The sequence below is a fragment of the Prinia subflava genome, chromosome 6 (assembly GCF_021018805.1).
Source record: "Prinia subflava isolate CZ2003 ecotype Zambia chromosome 6, Cam_Psub_1.2, whole genome shotgun sequence".
NCBI classification, from domain to species: Eukaryota; Metazoa; Chordata; class Aves; order Passeriformes; family Cisticolidae; genus Prinia; species Prinia subflava.
The window spans coordinates 12,112,705-12,131,026 of NC_086252.1; the positions used below are offsets into that span (position 1 = coordinate 12,112,705).

At 38.0% G+C, this 18,322-nt stretch overlaps 1 protein-coding gene across 4 annotated transcripts in view; it reads left to right on the forward strand.

Annotated features, from left to right (window-relative positions):
* Nucleotides 1-3,610: 3,610 nt before the first annotated feature.
* Nucleotides 3,611-18,322, forward strand: part of AOX1 (aldehyde oxidase 1) — a 36,750-nt gene continuing 22,038 nt past the window's right edge. Inside the window, exons 1-15 of one of the 4 annotated variants that reach the window (XM_063400240.1) lie at nt 3,611-3,750; nt 4,676-4,733; nt 5,698-5,794; nt 7,536-7,644; nt 8,158-8,284; nt 9,128-9,189; nt 9,789-9,869; nt 10,708-10,788; nt 11,855-11,999; nt 12,164-12,256; nt 13,960-14,111; nt 14,354-14,447; nt 15,162-15,271; nt 16,068-16,252; nt 17,396-17,558. In XM_063400240.1, the coding sequence (XP_063256310.1) occupies nt 3,691-3,750; nt 4,676-4,733; nt 5,698-5,794; nt 7,536-7,644; nt 8,158-8,284; nt 9,128-9,189; nt 9,789-9,869; nt 10,708-10,788; nt 11,855-11,999; nt 12,164-12,256; nt 13,960-14,111; nt 14,354-14,447; nt 15,162-15,271; nt 16,068-16,252; nt 17,396-17,558 (1,617 nt within the window). In that variant the 5' untranslated portion in view covers nt 3,611-3,690. Of the gene's footprint in view, nt 3,751-4,675; nt 4,734-5,697; nt 6,734-7,535; nt 7,645-8,157; nt 8,285-9,127; nt 9,190-9,788; nt 9,870-10,707; nt 10,789-11,854; nt 12,000-12,163; nt 12,257-13,959; nt 14,112-14,353; nt 14,448-15,161; nt 15,272-16,067; nt 16,253-17,395; nt 17,559-18,322 lie in introns of those variants that run through there. The other 3 variants (XM_063400243.1, XM_063400241.1, XM_063400242.1) reach the window with 3 other exon arrangements.

Consider the following 18,322-nt stretch of genomic DNA (forward strand, 5'->3'; position numbering starts at 1 on the left):
TTTGGGAATTGTACTGTGAGTTTTTCATATTTATTTTGAGTGGAACCATCTCTCAGTGCTGGTTAGAACAGACACACACATCCCAAATTTTATGAATTTATTGAAATAGATGGAGATAGTCCCTCTTTTTTTGATAATTGACTTCTGGATTTGACAGACTCACACTGAGATTGCAATAAGGAAATCTCATTGAGAAATAATGGAGGGAAGTTAAGTGTCCACAGTATGTGCCAGAGGCAGCAAGGAAGAAAAAAGCACTTCAGTAGGAATTCAGTAGCAAATAGGATCCAGACAAAGCAACACCTTGAGTTTCCAACTGGGAGTGCCAGTGTGACAAGTAATACCATAATGTCAGGCCGTTCAGCTTCCAGGTTTTTGTACTGCTTCCCTCTGCATTCCATAATGTGCTATCAGCTGGCAGTTTTCTGGCAGTATCTCATTTGTAGATGCTGCCAGATGCAGATGATAGCTTACTACCCACACAACTTTTACACTTTACAGTGGATAAGATTCAGGTTAATTTTGCAACAGAGAGCTATTTTTGATGAGATAGAAATAAGTTAACTTATTTTGGTTATAGATGGTGGTTCTCCATGCGTATGCAGTAGATGTTACTAGTTTACATGGGCTTAAAAATTGATCAGACACATTAATGGAACAAAAATCTATGAGGAATTACCAGAAACACCATTTCTGGCACAGGATGTTCCTGAATTGCAAATTTTTGAAGGCTAGAGATGATTCTAGAGAAGCCTTACTATGCCTTTGACCAATTTTAGTACCTTTTCCTGTTGTTGTTGACACTTTCAGAGACCAGTTCTGTGGTTAGCTTGACCTTTTGTGTGATATAACATGTCTCTTTTTAAGAGGTGTAACTGATAATCTTAAATTTATAATATGTTCTTTAAAAGCATATTCTTAGAATATAATAATTTTTTTAATATATATTCTTAAAAACATTCTTTTAAATGTACTCTATGTACTTCATTGTAGATTACATTGTAAGCTGGGAATCTGATGGAGAAAATAGTGCTTTAACATATGTTAAAGACAAGAAGGTGATTGGGGGTAGCTGGCATTGATTTGCAATCAGGAAATCAGGCTTTATGAACCTGATAGTCTTCTACAACTAGCTTGGTGGGTGAGGATGGAGTTCTAGATGTCTGTCTCACTTATAGTAGGGCTTATGACATTTTCTCTGATAACATTCCACAGACAAAGTGACAAAGTATGGGTTTGTTAAGGGCACAGTGAGGTGAGTTGAAAATCTGGAAGGTTGTGATTAGTGCCAAATGGTCCAGCTGGAGGCAAAACGTTGGAGCTCCTTAGGGTTTCACACTGCTGGCAGCAGTGATGAACACATTCACTAACAACCTGTGTGAGCCAGGGCACCCCACACGAGTCTGCAGTTGATACAAAACTGGAAGGACTGGCTGAAATACCCATGGTTCTGTCACTGTTCAAAGGGATCTGGCCAGGCTGGAGAAAAGTGCTGAGAGGAATCTCAAGAAGATCAATGGGAGGAACCTACACTCTTCTCCTGTGAGTTTGCAGAATTTCAGCTGTGTATTTTGACAGAAAAGGGACTTATACATATCAGAACACACTCCTGGATACAGCTTTCAGGTCCATTTATACCTGTAGGCCTGGAACTACAACCATAACACTAAGAGGCATGAACATATTATTTACAAACACTTAAGAAATACCACTACTATTTTGTGCTGTGGTTATTTTGTTATGGTCTGTAGCCCTAAGGCAGCTTCCTCAAGATCCTGTAGGACTTTCCATGTATGAACTTAGAGTTAAATGTAACACTCCTGACCTAGTTTACAAAGGGACATTTATTCCCTAACAGAGAGTTGTCTAGCTGTGGTTACCAGTTGCAAAGATCATGTAAAAATTGTAAATATGCAGCAATAAGTAGAGCAAGGTGTTTTCATATAGAACCTTGCAGTATAAATAGAGTATTCAATCACTATGAAAATTCTTCCAATAAAAAACTTACCTCATCACCCAGGCAATGTGATCTGCATTGCAAAACAGAGCTGTTAACATTATCTGGGAAGTTTCAGCAGACAGATTTTTTCTTTCTGAAACATGCTGTGCATGTCAGCCCGTTAGCAAGACTATCATGAAGAGGTGCAGAAATGGCTGGAGAGATAGATTCTATCCTTCAAAGTTATTTTTTAAAAAGAAGTATACATAGAAATTATTGAGCATTTTTCCTTTTTTTTTACCATGTTTGCAATTAATTTATTTTTAATTGAAATGTTATTGCTAGCTTCCAGTATTTATCAACATCACCAGCTGTGTCATTAGAAACCTTCAAGAAATACCTGTTAAAACTTGTGTTCCCAGTGCTGGCACCGCAGCAGAAAAACACGATGATTTTTTAAGTGGTTGTTTCTCTCCACTGCCTGCGGTTTGAAAGCTGGAAACAGAGGCACATGCTTTATCTTCTCAGAAAAGAAATCATCTCTTTGGGGATGGGCTTAATTATTTTTTCTGTGCAGGTCCTGTTCCACGCAGCCTCATGTGTTTGCAGTTACTGCTGGACTGCTAGGGTGTCTCAAATACAAGCATGTAATTTTCAATGAAAGTAAAAGGCCTAGGGCTTTATGCCTTCATTTCTTCCATTCCTTCAGTATAGATGTCTTTCAAAGTAGAAAAGAATAAAGAAAGTGGCCTGAAGATGCACAGAAGTTTGTTTAAATAACTGTAAAATCATATTATTGCTACTGCCCTTCTTTCCTTGTTTTCTCCATCCTCACTCTTGCTGCTCAAATTGATGTTCAGCAATAGAATACAGAGAAAACTCACTTTGTTATTTACTAGGTTGCATTTCTTTTAATTGTTAATCTATGTGATCACAAAATGAACATGTAAAAGCAGCATAAAGAATGTTGCATTGTCTTTGAACCTTCACTATATATGCTTGTTTTACCGGGTCATTTGATATATTAGAAGCTCTTTCCAGGGAAATGATGCAAAAGCAGCTCATGGTTTTTGACATAAAAATCAATTTGTAGCCATTACAAGGAATTAGGATAATTTTGCTGAGGATAAGGTAATTTGAACTTCTTTTTATAGCTTTGAAGTTGCTTTTTCTCACGTTTACTCAATCTAATTGAAATTTTATAGGAAATTAATTCCATATATTTTGATTATACAGAAAGAGGAAAGTATTTTTTTGCATAAACCCTTGCCTGCACAAGTAGCCCTTACAAATGTTTATGATATCTAGAGCTTACTGCTGATTATTTTGTGAATGCAAATATAACCAAAAATCCCTTTGGTCTCATGATCATTACATTGCTGGATTTTATCTCAATTTAAAATTACTCTTGGTGATTTTATTATAAGAACCTGATAACAGTGCACAGTGTTAATGTTGCCGTTTTGCTCTGCAGGAACACCTGTATCCTTTGAGAAAGTGTGAGGTACGGCTTAGCTTTCGAACACTTAAATGACACCTTAAAAGGCTGAGGTAAATAAATCTTCGCAGTCAGCTCAGGGCGTTGGAAATAATGGCCATGTTAGCCCGTGGCTCGGGTGGTACCGGCGGGGCGCGGGGACCCCTCCGAGCGGCCCCGCTCTCCCCGCCCGCCCCGCGGCCCCGCCCCGCAGAACGGGGCTCCTCCAGCCGCACGGCTTTCCCTGCTGCTGCCGGATCCGGGGCTGCGAGCGATGGCTCTGCAAGGGGCCGCGGCGGCTGAGGAGCTCGTTTTCTATGTGAATGGCAGAAAGGTAAGTAAAGCCCGGAGAAAGTGGGGCTGCTGTGCTTGAAGGAACCCCGAAGGGCACAGATTTGACTTCTCAGAATTATTCATGCGAGTGTAACCGAATCCTCACACAAACCTCCAGAAGAAGGTTGGATGGTTGCATCCCATTTTGGCTAGCCCTGCTGTGTTTGGGAGAAAAACTGTGTCAAAGTGAAACACACTCAGCTGGGTATCAAACTTGGCTGTAAGCAAACCATTCTTTCCGTTTATATGTCTGGCTTCTCATCTTTGATGGTGTCAGGTTTTCAGAGGCACAACTGAAAGCAAGACTCCAGTGCCCAAATTTGGACTATTGACCATAAAGATAATATTGCAAGGACTAGTTGTTGATTCAAAGCTACTGTAAGGAACTAGCTGATTCTAAGTGATTGAATAAGAAATACTGTACTCAACCAAGAATGTGGGGATTTCTGATGCTCTCTGTTGTCAGTTTCTTACAACAAGGGAAAGTTAATATAAATAAAACTAGAAAAGAATTTGCTACTGCTGATAGCCTTATAGGCTTCCTCTAATGTTTATTCCAGTACGTCAGGGTGCCAGGGAGACTTTAAAATCTGCAAATCGTTAGTTAGTTCTTTATGCTGTCTTTCAAGTTCTGCATTTTTATTTCTAGTGTGGCCGAAGGTCAGTTCCCTCAGTATAACATTTCACTGAGCAGCAGTTATTTTTAGTACTTGGACGGTGCCCTAACACGTCTTGTCTGGAAATGTATCTGAAAAGGAATTTTGAGAAGGAGCCCAAACTCTCCTGCGGTGTTTGGCAATTAGTGTAGTTCTATGAGAGAACCAGAAAAGGATTCTCTTCTGGCTTTGTATGAATGTAGTCTGTGCCCTGAATTTTGAAAGGCCTTGGTTTCTCAATTAAACCTTGTTTTTACTTTCTTGCTGTAGATAATAGAGAAAAATGCTGATCCTGAACAAATGCTCTTGTCTTATCTGCGAAAGAGGCGTATCCTTTTCTTGTCTGTTCCCTAAAGTCACTCAAGTGAAAACCTTATTCAAGCAAAATTCTAATAAATTTTAATTCAGGGTTTAATTACCAGATTAAGGAAGTTGTGATTCCTTTAAGATAAATCAACCACACTAAATAATGTCTTTTTCTTAATCCAAATATTCTTCAGTTGAGCTGCTGTATTTTTAGTCTGGCTTTGTAAACACACAAAGTTATGCCGCAAGACACAATGAATACGTGTCTGTGTTCCTCCCCTCCCACCTCATAAAGAAGTCTAAAAACCTAGTGGTCAGTATATATAAAGCTTGACAGAATAGAGGTCCCCAGGCTTCATAATAGTATCTCTCCTGGTAGCAGAGGTCTTGTGATGAGAGCCTGAGGCTGATGGAATTTTGAGAGGCAAAAAGGCATCTTCTTTTTGGTGGCTTTGGAACATTTAATTAGCTATTTGTTGATTCACAGTCTTAGATTGGCCACTGTTCCAGATTCACAGAAATGAGCACTTCTTTCAGAAATGTGATCTTTCAGATGATATGCAAGGCAAATATCCTGATTATAAATTTGCTTTCTGGGAGAAACTACAAAACTGGTTTGTGTTCCACTGGAATTTCAGGTATACAGCTGGTTTGCCCCATTACGCATTTCTTCCTTTCATATTTTCACTTGGAGAACTATTTTTCACTTCCCTTTTTTGTCCCAACTTACTCCTCTTCCAAAATAAATCATAATCAAGTCTCCTGTTTTCCTGAGAAGAGGATTTTGGTCATGTAATTCCTTAGCTTCCATCTCACTTTCATTGAAAATTTTATTCCAATATAGAAAGGAGTCCAATACATAAGCTTATAACAAACTGACTCTGTGTTCTTAGGAGTTTAGGAAAAAAGGTGGCCTCAAGCCTTTGAGTGGAATAAAGACCAGAATGGAACCAGATAATTATTTTCCCTAATAACAGCATTTTCAGTCTGTCTCACAGGAACTAAGTATGGCTGTGGAGGAGGTGGCTGTGGTGCCTGCACCGTGATGATATCAACTTACGAGCCAGCTTCAAAGAAGATACGGTATTCTCAACAGAGTGTTTTGAAAACTGCAGAAAATTTTATGATCGTAGATACTATGTCCAGATATGAAACTTTAAAAACAGAGTTGTAGAGCTCGTACTTAATAGTAAAAGAATCTAGAGGAAGGGTCAATTTAATCCATAAAGAGAATGCTGTAAAAATTGCTGTTGATTCAGCTATATGGTAAATTTGCTGAACTATCATACTCAAATGCTTGATTTGCTTATAAATACTGACAGTCCCTGCAAGAGGTTGTACGAGGCATTAATTTAAGACCCTTTGGCTTGACCATTGGAAAGTGGCTCCTACCTGAAGCTCTGTATGGTGTTTTAAGTCCAGCTGGTAACTGAGGACCATGAGTGAGCTGCTCACTCACTGCCCACAATGGGATGGGGGAGAGAATCAGAAGGGTAAAAGAGAAACAGTTTTATAGGTAAAGCAAAAGCTGCTTAAAAAAAAAAAAAAAAAAAAAAAAAAAAAAAAAAAAAAAAGGCAAAAGTGCAAACAAAGCAAAGTGAGCAAAGTGGGCAATTTACTCACTACTTCCCATCATCAGGCAGATGTCTAGCCACTGCCAGGACACCATCTATAAAGGTTACTTGGAAAGACAAAACACAATCACTCCAGACCTTCCACCCTTTCTTCTTCCCACAGCTCTGTATGCTGCACACATATGGCAATATGAAGTGGAATATGACTTCGGTCATTTTGGGTCAGCTATCTCAGCTGTGTCCCCTCCCAATTTCTCATGTCCCTCAGCCTACTCATTGTTGGTGGCCTTGACTCTGTGTAAGCTCTTCTCTGCAGTAATTAAACATCCCTGTGTTATCAGCACTGTTTCCAGCACAAATCCAAAACACAGCCTCACACAGGCTACTGTGAAGAAAGTTAACTCTGTCCCGTCCAAAACCAGGATACTGTCATATGATTGGTGAAAAGGTAGGCAGAAGTGTGAGTCTTACCAGCCCTTTAATACTGAACCCCATCTGTTATCCACTACCTACAAAGAGAAAGATTTTGAAACTCAAAACCAAAGTTTCATTAAGCTAAAAACTGGAATAAATTGCTTTTAAGTCGAAAAAACTCCAATCAAATTGTTAAATGGTTACATGTGACTGTGCATTGAAGTGTTTATTAGGTGGGGAAAAAACATTCCAGTTTTCCTTTTGTGCAGTTACATTATCTTGGAACGCAACACAAAATGTTTAAAGTTAATGAAAGAGCTAAAATTAAAGCAGACTCCTAAAGGAAACATTTCAATTGTATTAAAAAAACAAATAATTTTATTATAATTATTAAATGCGTTGAAGAATTTTCATTTTGGTGTGTTGTTCCTATTTAGAACGATATTTATTTTACATTAGAATTTCCTTTGGATCAGAATTTTGATTATAAAATTTGCAGCATTAATTCTTTACTTCCTTCCAATGACAACACCAATCTTCCCTATCTTCCTCCTCCAAAATACAATTGACAGATTGCTTATGGGCAAGAGAGACAAGAGGGCAATTAGAAAAGACTAAGATATTAAGGAAGATGTAAATTCCATGGAATTGTCCTCATAGATACGTTTTTATATGGAGGACAAGAGACATAGCTAGCAAGTGATCCCTTCTCATTCCAAATGTTAATAGTGGCTGCTTTGTAAGTATGAACTATGTCTTGATTGACTGAAAAATAATACTCAGACTTGTTTATTAAAATAATAAACATTTTCTTTATTCTCCTTTATGTTCCAAAGACACTATTCAGCCAATGCATGTTTGCTTCCCATTTGCTCCTTGTATGGTGCAGCAGTGACTACAGTGGAAGGTGTTGGAAGTACAAAAACCCGGATTCATCCGGTTCAGGTGAGAGTACAGCATCACTGTATGGGACGATTACTGATTTCTTTTTTGGATGGGATGGCTTTAGTGACAGAGCTTTTAGGTCATAGGAATTTCATGAGGTGGTGGTTTTCCCTCCTAAATGACAGCAGAGGACAACATTGATTTCTGGTGGTTGCTTGACCAAGGCTGATGACACGGCTCATGATGGATCTTTAATATTGACAGTCTGACCAAGTAGTTGGTATGTAATGATTGTTGGAGTGGGTCAGGCTTTGCTCTCTTTGGGCTAATGACACATCTTGGAGAATGTCCCTTTGGCTCACGTTTTAGTATAAATGCAAAAAAGAAGTCCACTGGAGGCTAATTAGCTCCTTTAGTAAGATGTGCCTCAAAGTAATTATTCTCATTTGATATTGCTTAAAGTCTGGTTTATTATGAAGGCAACATTTTGTATGGCATCTCCCATTTACAAGAGCATTCATTAGAATGGAGATGAGTGCTGAAAGGAGCGTTGTTTGTGGTATGTCATTTCAGGAAAGACTTGCCAAGTGCCATGGCTCCCAGTGCGGTTTCTGCACGCCTGGAATGGTGATGTCCATATACACTTTGCTAAGAAACCACCCACAACCAACTTCAGAGCAGATGACTGCAGCTTTAGCTGGTAAATATTGTCACTTTTTAGTTTGCAGGTGTGTTCCTGAAGCATTTCTCCAGATGCTTTGTCTAGATGAGTGCCTGCCTGTGTTAGTATACATGCCTGCATGCATGGATGATGTACTCGACTGTGCTTCCTAGAAGAGTTGCTACTGGATGCAGACCTTGTATTCACTGTCATTCTTTTCTCCTGGAAAATGAAACATGGAGCTGTGGATTGTTTCAGGTGTTCAAAACATCCCCTTAGGTGTCTTTTGAAGTGCTTAAAATCAGGTGTGCAAAAATGATGTCATATTGGAGAAGCAGCTGCATCTGAGCATCTCCAAGGTCTGGCACTGTGAATGTCATAAGCCTTGCAGGATAGGCCCTTTGCAGTAGGATTAAAATAGATAAGGCAGAGAGATGCAGACTATCTTCAATAAGGGAAAGTGTGACCATTTATTTTGGTAAAAGAGCCTTCTGTCATTTGTTGTGCTCTAGAGTCACAGTGCTGTGTGGGGAACTTAGAGGTGTAATAATAATTTCCTTCACCTCTAGAAAAAGGTCAGGGGGAAGGAGAGCAACATTTAGAGTGGGTGAAGAATATTGTACAATCCCTTATTCTGCATACTGAGCTATAGCCAGTATTCACTCTCGTGCAGATCTCAGCTCTTTCATACTCCCCTTGAAACAACAGTATTTTTTGTAAGGAGCTGCAGAGTCCTAAGTCCTGTGACACTGTTCAGTTGTGTCTTTTTGAGAGCTAATACTTCTCCTTGAGCTTCAAAAACACAAGACTCACATGAAGACATGACATTCTAAAGCCACAGGCTTTAGAGCAGAGCTTTTCTGACTGATTTCTTTCCTTCAGGGAACTTGTGCCGCTGTACTGGATACAGGCCAATCCTAGATGCCTGTAAAACCTTCTGTAAGGTAAGGAGTAGTGGCAATAGGATTTCTAGATTGGGGCCATCAGTGTATATGCATAGACAAGCCATCATGATTTTCATCAAGATCATTCCTTCTCCCCGTTTAAAGATGTCATTCTGAGTAAATGGCCTAACCCATTACAAAAATCGGTTAACCCAAATGCACATGATGTCTAGCCTGGATTATGAATAGTAATCTGAAGTAACTCCATGTGGTTTACTGTGGGTTAGTACTGGCATGAATAAAAACAGAATTTCAATCCATGTTCTCAGTAATTTATCATGCAATCCAATGTGTCAGAAGCCTACAGAGGAGAAATGGGAGTGAACAGTTGGTAAAGGAAACAATACAGACCATCAATATCTGCTCTCACAATGTAAACTGAATTCTACATGGTAGGAATTATTTTGTATTAAGGACTTCAACATCTGATGATTTTGAATTATTTTTTAATATCACTCCTTTAACACTTAATCTTTCTAATTCTGTTTGTTATTAAACTTCATCTAGAACTTTATTGAAATAGAGTCACTCTTATCTTAGGAGGTTTGACTCATTTCCATTCGGGGCAGTATTTCACTAATGGGATATTCCTATTTTAGGAATCCATTTGTTGTCAAAGGAAAACAAATGGAAAATGTTGCTTGGATCAGGAAGATGATTTGTTTGACAATGAAGAGAAGGTAAAGTTTAAATATATTACTGACCCTACTTCAATATAAAACTTAGAGAAAGAATATGACATGTAGTATTTGATAAATATGATATTTTATTACTCCCTAAAGAAATTTGGAAGTATTTTGAAAAATTGAGGATTCTGTGTGTATATTTGTATGAGGAGGCAGTGCTGTGTCAGATAGTTTGTATAAGGTAGTTTGGATCTCCAGAGCTGAGATTTAAAGACCTCTTTAGATGCAGTAATTTTAATAGTCTAAGCTCTGCCAATACACTGAGAATTATCTTGTGCAAGACTTTAGAACATATGCAAAATCTGCTTAAATCAATGATCAGTGCTTCTCTAAGTACTGGTCTCTTAGGAAAACTGCTGACTTGAGTCTGAAGAATTGATACAGTCATAAAAATTAGAGCTATGATTGTGATTTTATGTGAAACCTCTTATCCCTAAAAATATTTCACCTTGTTCTCAATTTTCTTTCAGTAGTATCTGATCTATTTCTTTGGGTTGTGAATACTTTAGGTTGGCACGAAGTTAATTTGTTATAGTAGAACTACAGGAATCCTATAATTAGTCCTTCAATTGCTTGCTTCTGCACTGTCATTTGTGTTAGCAGTAAAATGTAAGAAAATGTTATTAACAATTCTTTCACCTCAGCGCCTCCAAATGATATGTGATGATCTAACAACAAATCCGAATTATAATGAAATGACTAATTTTTTACTGACTTCAGTGGCAGTCTCCTGGTTTGGTTTTGCTTTTGCTTTTATTGTTGTATGAAATTATTGACGAGACAAAATTCTTGGTCTTTTTAAGGTCTTTTTAATTCTTGTCTTCTTTTTAAGGTCTCCTCCAGCCTGTTTTCAACAGATGAATTCCAGGCCTTAGATCCCACCCAGGAGCTTATATTCCCTCCAGAACTAATGGTACCTTTTGCTGCTTATAGACTATTCTGATGTTCTGTTCAAAATTAATTCTTGAGTCCTGCTTAGCAGTAATTCATCAGAAGAAATACCAAAACATTTTAATGTTATTATATTCCTTTTGCATTTTTTGCCCAGTAAGCTTATTGAATATTCACACACCAAAAAAAGTCATATTGGGAAAATGAAGTTGTAGAGTTAGGTGTTAGGTGAGAAGATAAAGAAGCAACCTAAACTGGGTTTTCAGTCCAGCAGCTGAAGATACGAATATTCGGCAGCAAACTGAATGGCAAACAATTTTTGACATTGGAAAACAATTTTGTGGCTTAATAGTTTTGTTAGTCTGTTCTCAGATAGCCTCAGATAACCAGATCAGAAAATGTTTAGCCCCAGTGATTAAGGCATGCCAAAGATATAAACAGCTGGAATGGAAAGTGTTAGGTATCCTTAATTATTGACAGCAGTATTTTCCCTAGAAAAATGAAAAGCTGGTTGTTTTGCTTTATTGTCAGTGTAGAGATTCAAAGCCAGATTCTCTGTAGTTAGCTGACTGCTTCTGGAGAAAGTTTGATAACTGTATGACAGAAGTTCTTGACTGTGTGTTTGTACCAGCACTGGTTCACAAGCTATTTCCAGGTGATCAGAGAACAGTGCAAGAACAGCTAGAGACATTTAAGTGCATTCACAATCTGAAAGGGGATGCTGCTGTCAGTGTGCTCTCCAAGCAAGCTAAGTGGGCAAATAACCCCCTAAGTATTTTTTATCACTTTTCTAACAGTTTTAGCATTTGCAGGATCTATTCCTATGTCTTTTGCTAGGGAACTGTTTATTATCAATCTTGTTTATTAGCCCACTGGAATTACTTGAAGACATTTCACCCACATAGTCTCAACTTTCACCACTGTGCAATGAGCCAGCATAACATTTCTGTCCCCTTTTTGTCCAATTTTAAGGGATTATATAGAACTGCTGTTGTTTAAGAACATGTTTGACTTTCAGTCTAGTGTCTATTAGACCTCACTTCTGTCTGTATGTCTAAATATTTAAATCTGCCATGTTTCTCCATCAGAGAATGGCAGAAAATCAACCAAAAAGAACTCTGGTTTTTCGTGGGGAGCGAGTAACGTGGATTTCTCCTGTAAGCTTGGGAGAACTGCTGGATCTGAAAGCCACCCACCCTAAAGCACCTCTTGTGGTTGGGAACACCAGTGTGGGTATGTACATGATCAGAATGGCTCCTGTTGCTTTAGTTCCAGTGTGCATGAGCAGAGTGGGGCTACATTTGTCGTTCTTTTTGCACCTTCATCCTTAAGCTTACGTTCCCTTCGGTGGGAGCTGTTATGGAAAAGCCTTTTGTCTAAGTCTATTCCTCTTTTAGGGCCTGACATGAAATTCAGAGGTGTGTTCCATCCAGTTCTTATTGCTCCTGCAAGGATCCCAGATCTGAATGTACTGAAACATACAAATGATGGTCAGTAGACTTTACTTTTCTCAGAAACAGGAGATTTCTTAGAGTAAGGAATGCTGCACCATTCCAGAGTTCTGAAGATGTGAAATGTTGTGCAACACATTCCTAAGCATGCTTGGCTTTTTCCCAGATCAAGGGGGCTGTTTCCAACATCACAGTGCAGGAAGGTTTTGTCTTGGTGACACAGTGCAGAGCTGACCAGCAATATTATCTTGGGCCTTAGTGTGAAGGTGATTATTCTGGTTATACTGGTTCTGGTGCTCAGTCATGCAGGATTTGCTTTGTGACTGCTGCACCAGGCTCTGCTGAATGGCAGAGAGAGACACATACAGAACCACAGGGAGAGTTAGCATGTGGCATGCTTGCTTACATTAGAAAAAAGGCTGTGATTAAACTGGCATAGCTGATATGCATTAACTAATCTTGTTCTCAATCATAACAGCGTTAATTATAATAGGTTAAAAATTACCTCAACTTACATGTTTATAATAAGCATAAAGGGATTTTTTAGTTAGACTAGGTTTTAGGTTTTAAATAAATTCTAGAAATAAGTTTCAACTTGCTATAATAGCCTAAAGTAATTGAATAAAAATTACCTTGTACAAGTTTATAGCCAAAGTTTTAAGGAAAGTCATATCTGATGAAATTACTTGCTATATGCCTGAAGCCATTTTTTTTTAAAGTGGTAAACTGTGTTTGATGGTTCTGTCATTGCAGTTAGAATATCGATTTTATTTGAGATCAGTCATGCAGTTCTATTCAAAGACTAGTTTGTTCTTATCTGAAAAGTAGCCAGGAATTGAAAAGAAACTGGGAGAATTCTTACTGCTTCTTTAAAGTGTGTAAATAAAAACTAGGTATTCGAAGGTGAGACTTACTAGCTCTAAAACAAGAGATACGGAGTTTAGTTTGCCAGCCAGAAATAGCATTTCCTCTCTTTAATCAGATTTAAATCCAAAATACGTTTTGATTAAACTTTTCTTTTAAATACACAATATTCAATATTGCTTTGCTTGATTAAAATTCATTAAATTTATTTATGCTTTCATTTATACATTTAATTGAATCTCAGTATTAAATGAAAACATTCATATATTATGTAAATAATTACTTTAATAGAAAGGCACTTTGTACCATTTTAAAAAAATAGAGGTATAATCTTACAAAAAAAAAATCTTAAATAAATGCATATGAATTGTCTTTCTAGGGGAAAAAGGATACTATCTTCATTGTTAGGACTGTTTGGGGATTTGCTGCCAATGCTGCCTACCCACACCTTAGAAGAATAACTGGAATGTACATATGCAAAGCAAGATCAAATTAGGATGAAAATCATGCCCAAAAATAGGAAGAGTCTGTTGAAAGCATTTTGAAGCTGACTCACCTTTGTGTGAAATGTCTCCTAAATGTTTACTCAGTCAAAGCAAGGTGCAAGGGAAGTCAGTTGGGATGTGCAGCTGGAAGCAGAGAAGGGATTTCCCTTTAAGCAGAAGAGGTGAGGTATTAGTTCAATATCATCATTTCTAGGGATTTTACCCTCAGTCTCCTGAAATGAAAGGTTCCAGTTCCTTTAAAATGCAAAGGCCCCTCTCTTTTTATCTGCCTTAGCCCACATGAGCTGTCCTAACTGTACAATCTGAACACACTTCAAAACCCAGGCAATAAAGCAAGGCACACATTACACTTTCATAATCTTTTGGTTACAGGATTAACCCTGGGAGCTGCCTGCAGCCTGTCTCTAGTGAAAGACATCTTGACAAATGCAATTGCCGAGTTCCCTGAAGAGAAGACGAGGGTTTTCTGTGCTGTCTTGCAGCAACTGAGAACTCTGGGTGGAGAGCAGATAAGAAATGTTGCTGTATGTTGGGAATTACTTGCAATTACAATTTGAAAAAAATTTAACAAATGTGACATTGGTCATGACCAGAAGTTGAACTTGCATTTTTAGTTTTGATTTTGCCATGAATTTTCTATCAATACCTCTTTTTGTAGCTTTCAAAATGTATAAATGTACATATAGTTTGCATGTCATATTGTCACTTAACATAAAAATATGATAATTATAGAGAAAGGTAACATAAACAACTTTAATTTTTCAAGTCATTTGGTGGAAACATCATAAGTAGAAAATCAACTTCTGACCTGAATCCTGTTCTGGCAGCCAGCAACTGCATGCTCAATCTGGCTTCAAGAGGTAAGAGGAGATAGCCCATCTCTGTAGCATAAATGAGGTTTTAAGAGCTGAAAGGGCTCTTAGGGATATAGGTTCTTTGCAGAATTTAGTCATCTCCCCTTCTGAAAAATTTGACTTTCATAATATATATTATAGAATAACAAGTATGGTCACATTTAGAATAAAAACAAGAGAAAGGAAGAAGCAATAGCATGGAAATGGACTCCTGGAAATGTTCAGAATCTCAGGGGAAAAGCAAACAAAGAAAAGAAGAAATGAACCCAAAACCTAAACAACAAAAGCCCCACCCACCTAATATTTTTTTTATTTTTACAGAAGTTCTTTACCACTCAGTTTACTTCCTCATTTTTTATGTTTTAGAATGAAAGGTAGTTATGATAGCAGCTACAGAGATTTGGAATAGATTGACAGGAGTGAGGGTCGGATCATCATGACAGAATCAGAAGGGAGCATTACAGAATGGGGATTGACCTCTGGGTTCTTTTTTAGGAATCTGGTATTATGATGTTATGGAAGATGGAGGAACCATTTGAATTTATAGAACATATCACTGATAATTTTTTATGTAATGATCTTTTTTATGTAAGCTCTGTAGTGGTTATTTATTCAGGGACGCACCAGGTATTCCTTGCCAATTAAAATACTGTTGATATGTGTTAATTGCACAATTGTATAGAATTTTCTGGATTGGAGATTTTTTTATTTTTTTTTTAGGGCAAAAGCGACAGATTCCTCTGAGTGATATTTTTGCAGATGGAGTTGGTAACAATACCATTACACCAGAAGAGATCTTAGTCTCTATCCATATTCCCTATTCTAGGAAGGTAATAATTCATTATTAGTTTGTTTAGATTTGCTCTATGCAGAGTTAAAGAGTGCGAAATAAATAGCAGGAGGGGGCATAATCCATCTGTTTAAACTCACACTGTTACGGCTCACGTTCGTAAATTACTTACATTTGTTCATTTCAGTGCCATATTGTTTCCCAGTTTCAGCCAAAAAACACAACTCAGCTGGCAATGCTATGTAAGCAGTAATATTCAGACAAAAGTTTGCCCTAAAATGATGAGGGCAATAGCAGTTGTCTATGGAAAGGGATCTTGGACAAGTTGCTGTTGGGCTCACCAAAGCAGGCTGCTCACTTGTGGTATAGCTGACATCAAATAGGTAAAGCGTTGTCATCCCCTGAGGATTTTTCTTAAAAATGGGATAAGATTGGATGCATGTGGTGATTCCATGAATGTTGCTGAACTGAATAATAGTCTTTAATAGATACTGGGTTTGCAAGCGTGGATGTGGGACTGAATATTGATGTTTGGCAATACCTTGAAGCCTCTAAACTTATGGTCTTGTTATATATACACTATGTTCTTCCAGTTATCTACCATGAAAAATCTAAGTCATCTGAACTGTGTAGGTGATGGAGGATTGGGTATGAGCTGCTAGAAAATCAAAGATGGTGAAGCTACTGAAAGGTTAAGAGAGGAAAACGCATGGTCTTGAATGCTCAGGAAGTTGAATTTGTGCTCTTCATTTTTTGTTCTCTTGCTTCACATAGTGCAATAACAAGTTCTACTTTTAGATACTTACATGTCTGCACTTCTCTCTGATCTTGCCTAGGGGGAGTTTGTCTCTGCATTTCGACAAGCACCGAGACGGGAAAATGCTCTTCCAATAACTAATGCTGGGATGAGAGTCTTTTTTGAAGAAGGTACAGACGTTATAAAGGATCTAAGCATTTTCTATGGAGGTGCTGTCTCGACAACAGTCTGTGCAAAACAAACCTGTTGGACACTTATTGGAAGGTAAAATTTCTCTGTCTTGTCTGTGTCTCTGAGAAAATGGACTTTGAAAGCTTGGGTTCATGTTCCTTGGGACATGAAAGTACAGAAAGACTTCATTTGCCTGACCAGTGTCTTGTATGTTCAACTGAATGATCAAGCCTTAATGATGACTTTTCAGGATTGTTACTTTTTGGAGTTTGCACGTGAAGTGCAACTTCAATGTGAATTACGCAGTGAGAAAAGAGAGATGAGCTGTGAGATGGGTGGGTGAGGTACACATCAGTCAGTTGTGCTCCTAAACCCAAGTATGGGTAAATTACTCTGTATCCCATACATTTGATAATCTCTCATCAGTGTACATGAGTCTTTCAGCTTGTCTCTAAAAGATACGAAGTTTGAGAACTTTAGATGTGCCCAATAAAGTTAGAAGCAAAAGTCAAGTCATTACCTTTTCAACATCTCTTCATCTACAAGGTCCCAATAATCTCTGGAATTAGTCCCTTACTTTCCCTCCCAGTTTGTAGCATCTTTCTAAGTTTTGGAGGAAAAAAATTGCGAATTCAAGCAGCATAAAAACAACACTAAATGAAGCCCCACTGACCTGGTTTGCCATTTAATATGCAACTGTTTTATTAGTTGAAGTTCTTATTATTTTTTGATGCTTTACATGATTAAATTTAGTCTAAGAGACTAATATTTTGATATCTGTGGTTGCGTAACTATGGAGAATTAACAGTGTTGAGATACTTGAAGAAGACAATGCTTTCAGGGAATGTAAAGTTAATTAGATTCCTTGAAAGTACCTACATTTTGCATCTATATCTTTATCCACTTTTCTTCAAATATAGGATAGTATCTGCAATATGGTGAGAATCTGTAAGGCTGCTAAAGCAGCTTTAAAGCTGTAATAGGGTTTGTTTAATTATGTATTTGTTTATTTAAAATGCTGGCATAGCACTTAATTCAGTTTACTTATGGGAGCTCAGCTCTGTGAGCAACATTGATCTACACCATTTTAAAAATTGCAAACATTATGAGAATCAATATTTTGGCTTCATTGTGAGCAAGATTATGTCTGTGGTTGATGGTACACATATATTACTGCAATCTGTATTTATTTCTTATTAGTCCTGGTCTGATTATATCTATTATTCTTCCTAACAGACACTGGAATGAACAAATGTTGGATGAGGCATGCAGACTAGTTCTTAAAGAAATTGCTCTTCCAGGCTCAGCTGGTGGTGAAAACAAAGACTATAAGAAAACTTTGATGGTCAGTTTCTTCTACAGATTTTTCCTGGAAGTATCGCAGTCATTGAAGACAATGGTAAATTAATTCATAGAATCATAAAATCATGGAATATACTGAATTACAAGAGACCCATAAGGACCACTGAGTCCCACTCCTGGCTCTGCACAGGACACCATAGGAGTCCCACCATGTGCTTGAGAGTGTTGTCCAAAGGCCTTTTGAACTCAGGCTAGGGGCTGTGACCACTACTCTGGGAAGCCTCTTCCAGTGCTCAAACACTCTCTAGGTGAAAAATCTCCCCTCCTGGCTTCATGCCTTTCCTCCAGTCCTATCCTTGGTCAGCAGAGCGAAGTGGTCAGTACCTGCCCCTCCACTTTGCCTCGTGAGGATGTTGAAGGTCTCAGTGAGGTCTCCCTTGAGTCTCCTCCAGGCTGAGCAAACCAAGCATCCATGTCTGCTCCTGTGCAAGGAAATAAAAAGGGTGTTCTTGGTGTATGTTAATGCTTGCAATTTGTACAGTATGCTAAATCATTGTCTTTGGAGCTACAAAATAACCTAAGTGTTTAACTCCCAAAGAGACCAATGGAGAGGTGCCCATTTAACTTTTATATGCTCAGATATCTTTACCTTGGACATTAGTCCTTAAAAGACATTTGAGCAATATTAATACAACAACCAGTAGCAAGCTCCCAGACCCAAAGAAAATATACAAGAGATCTTACTCTGTCTGTAGTTCAGAACACAAACAGATGAAATAGAAATAAAGGCTTTGGAAAAAAACCTGTAGATATTAAACCAACCCTCCTTGTATGAACTGTTGACTGGGAGATGAGGACACT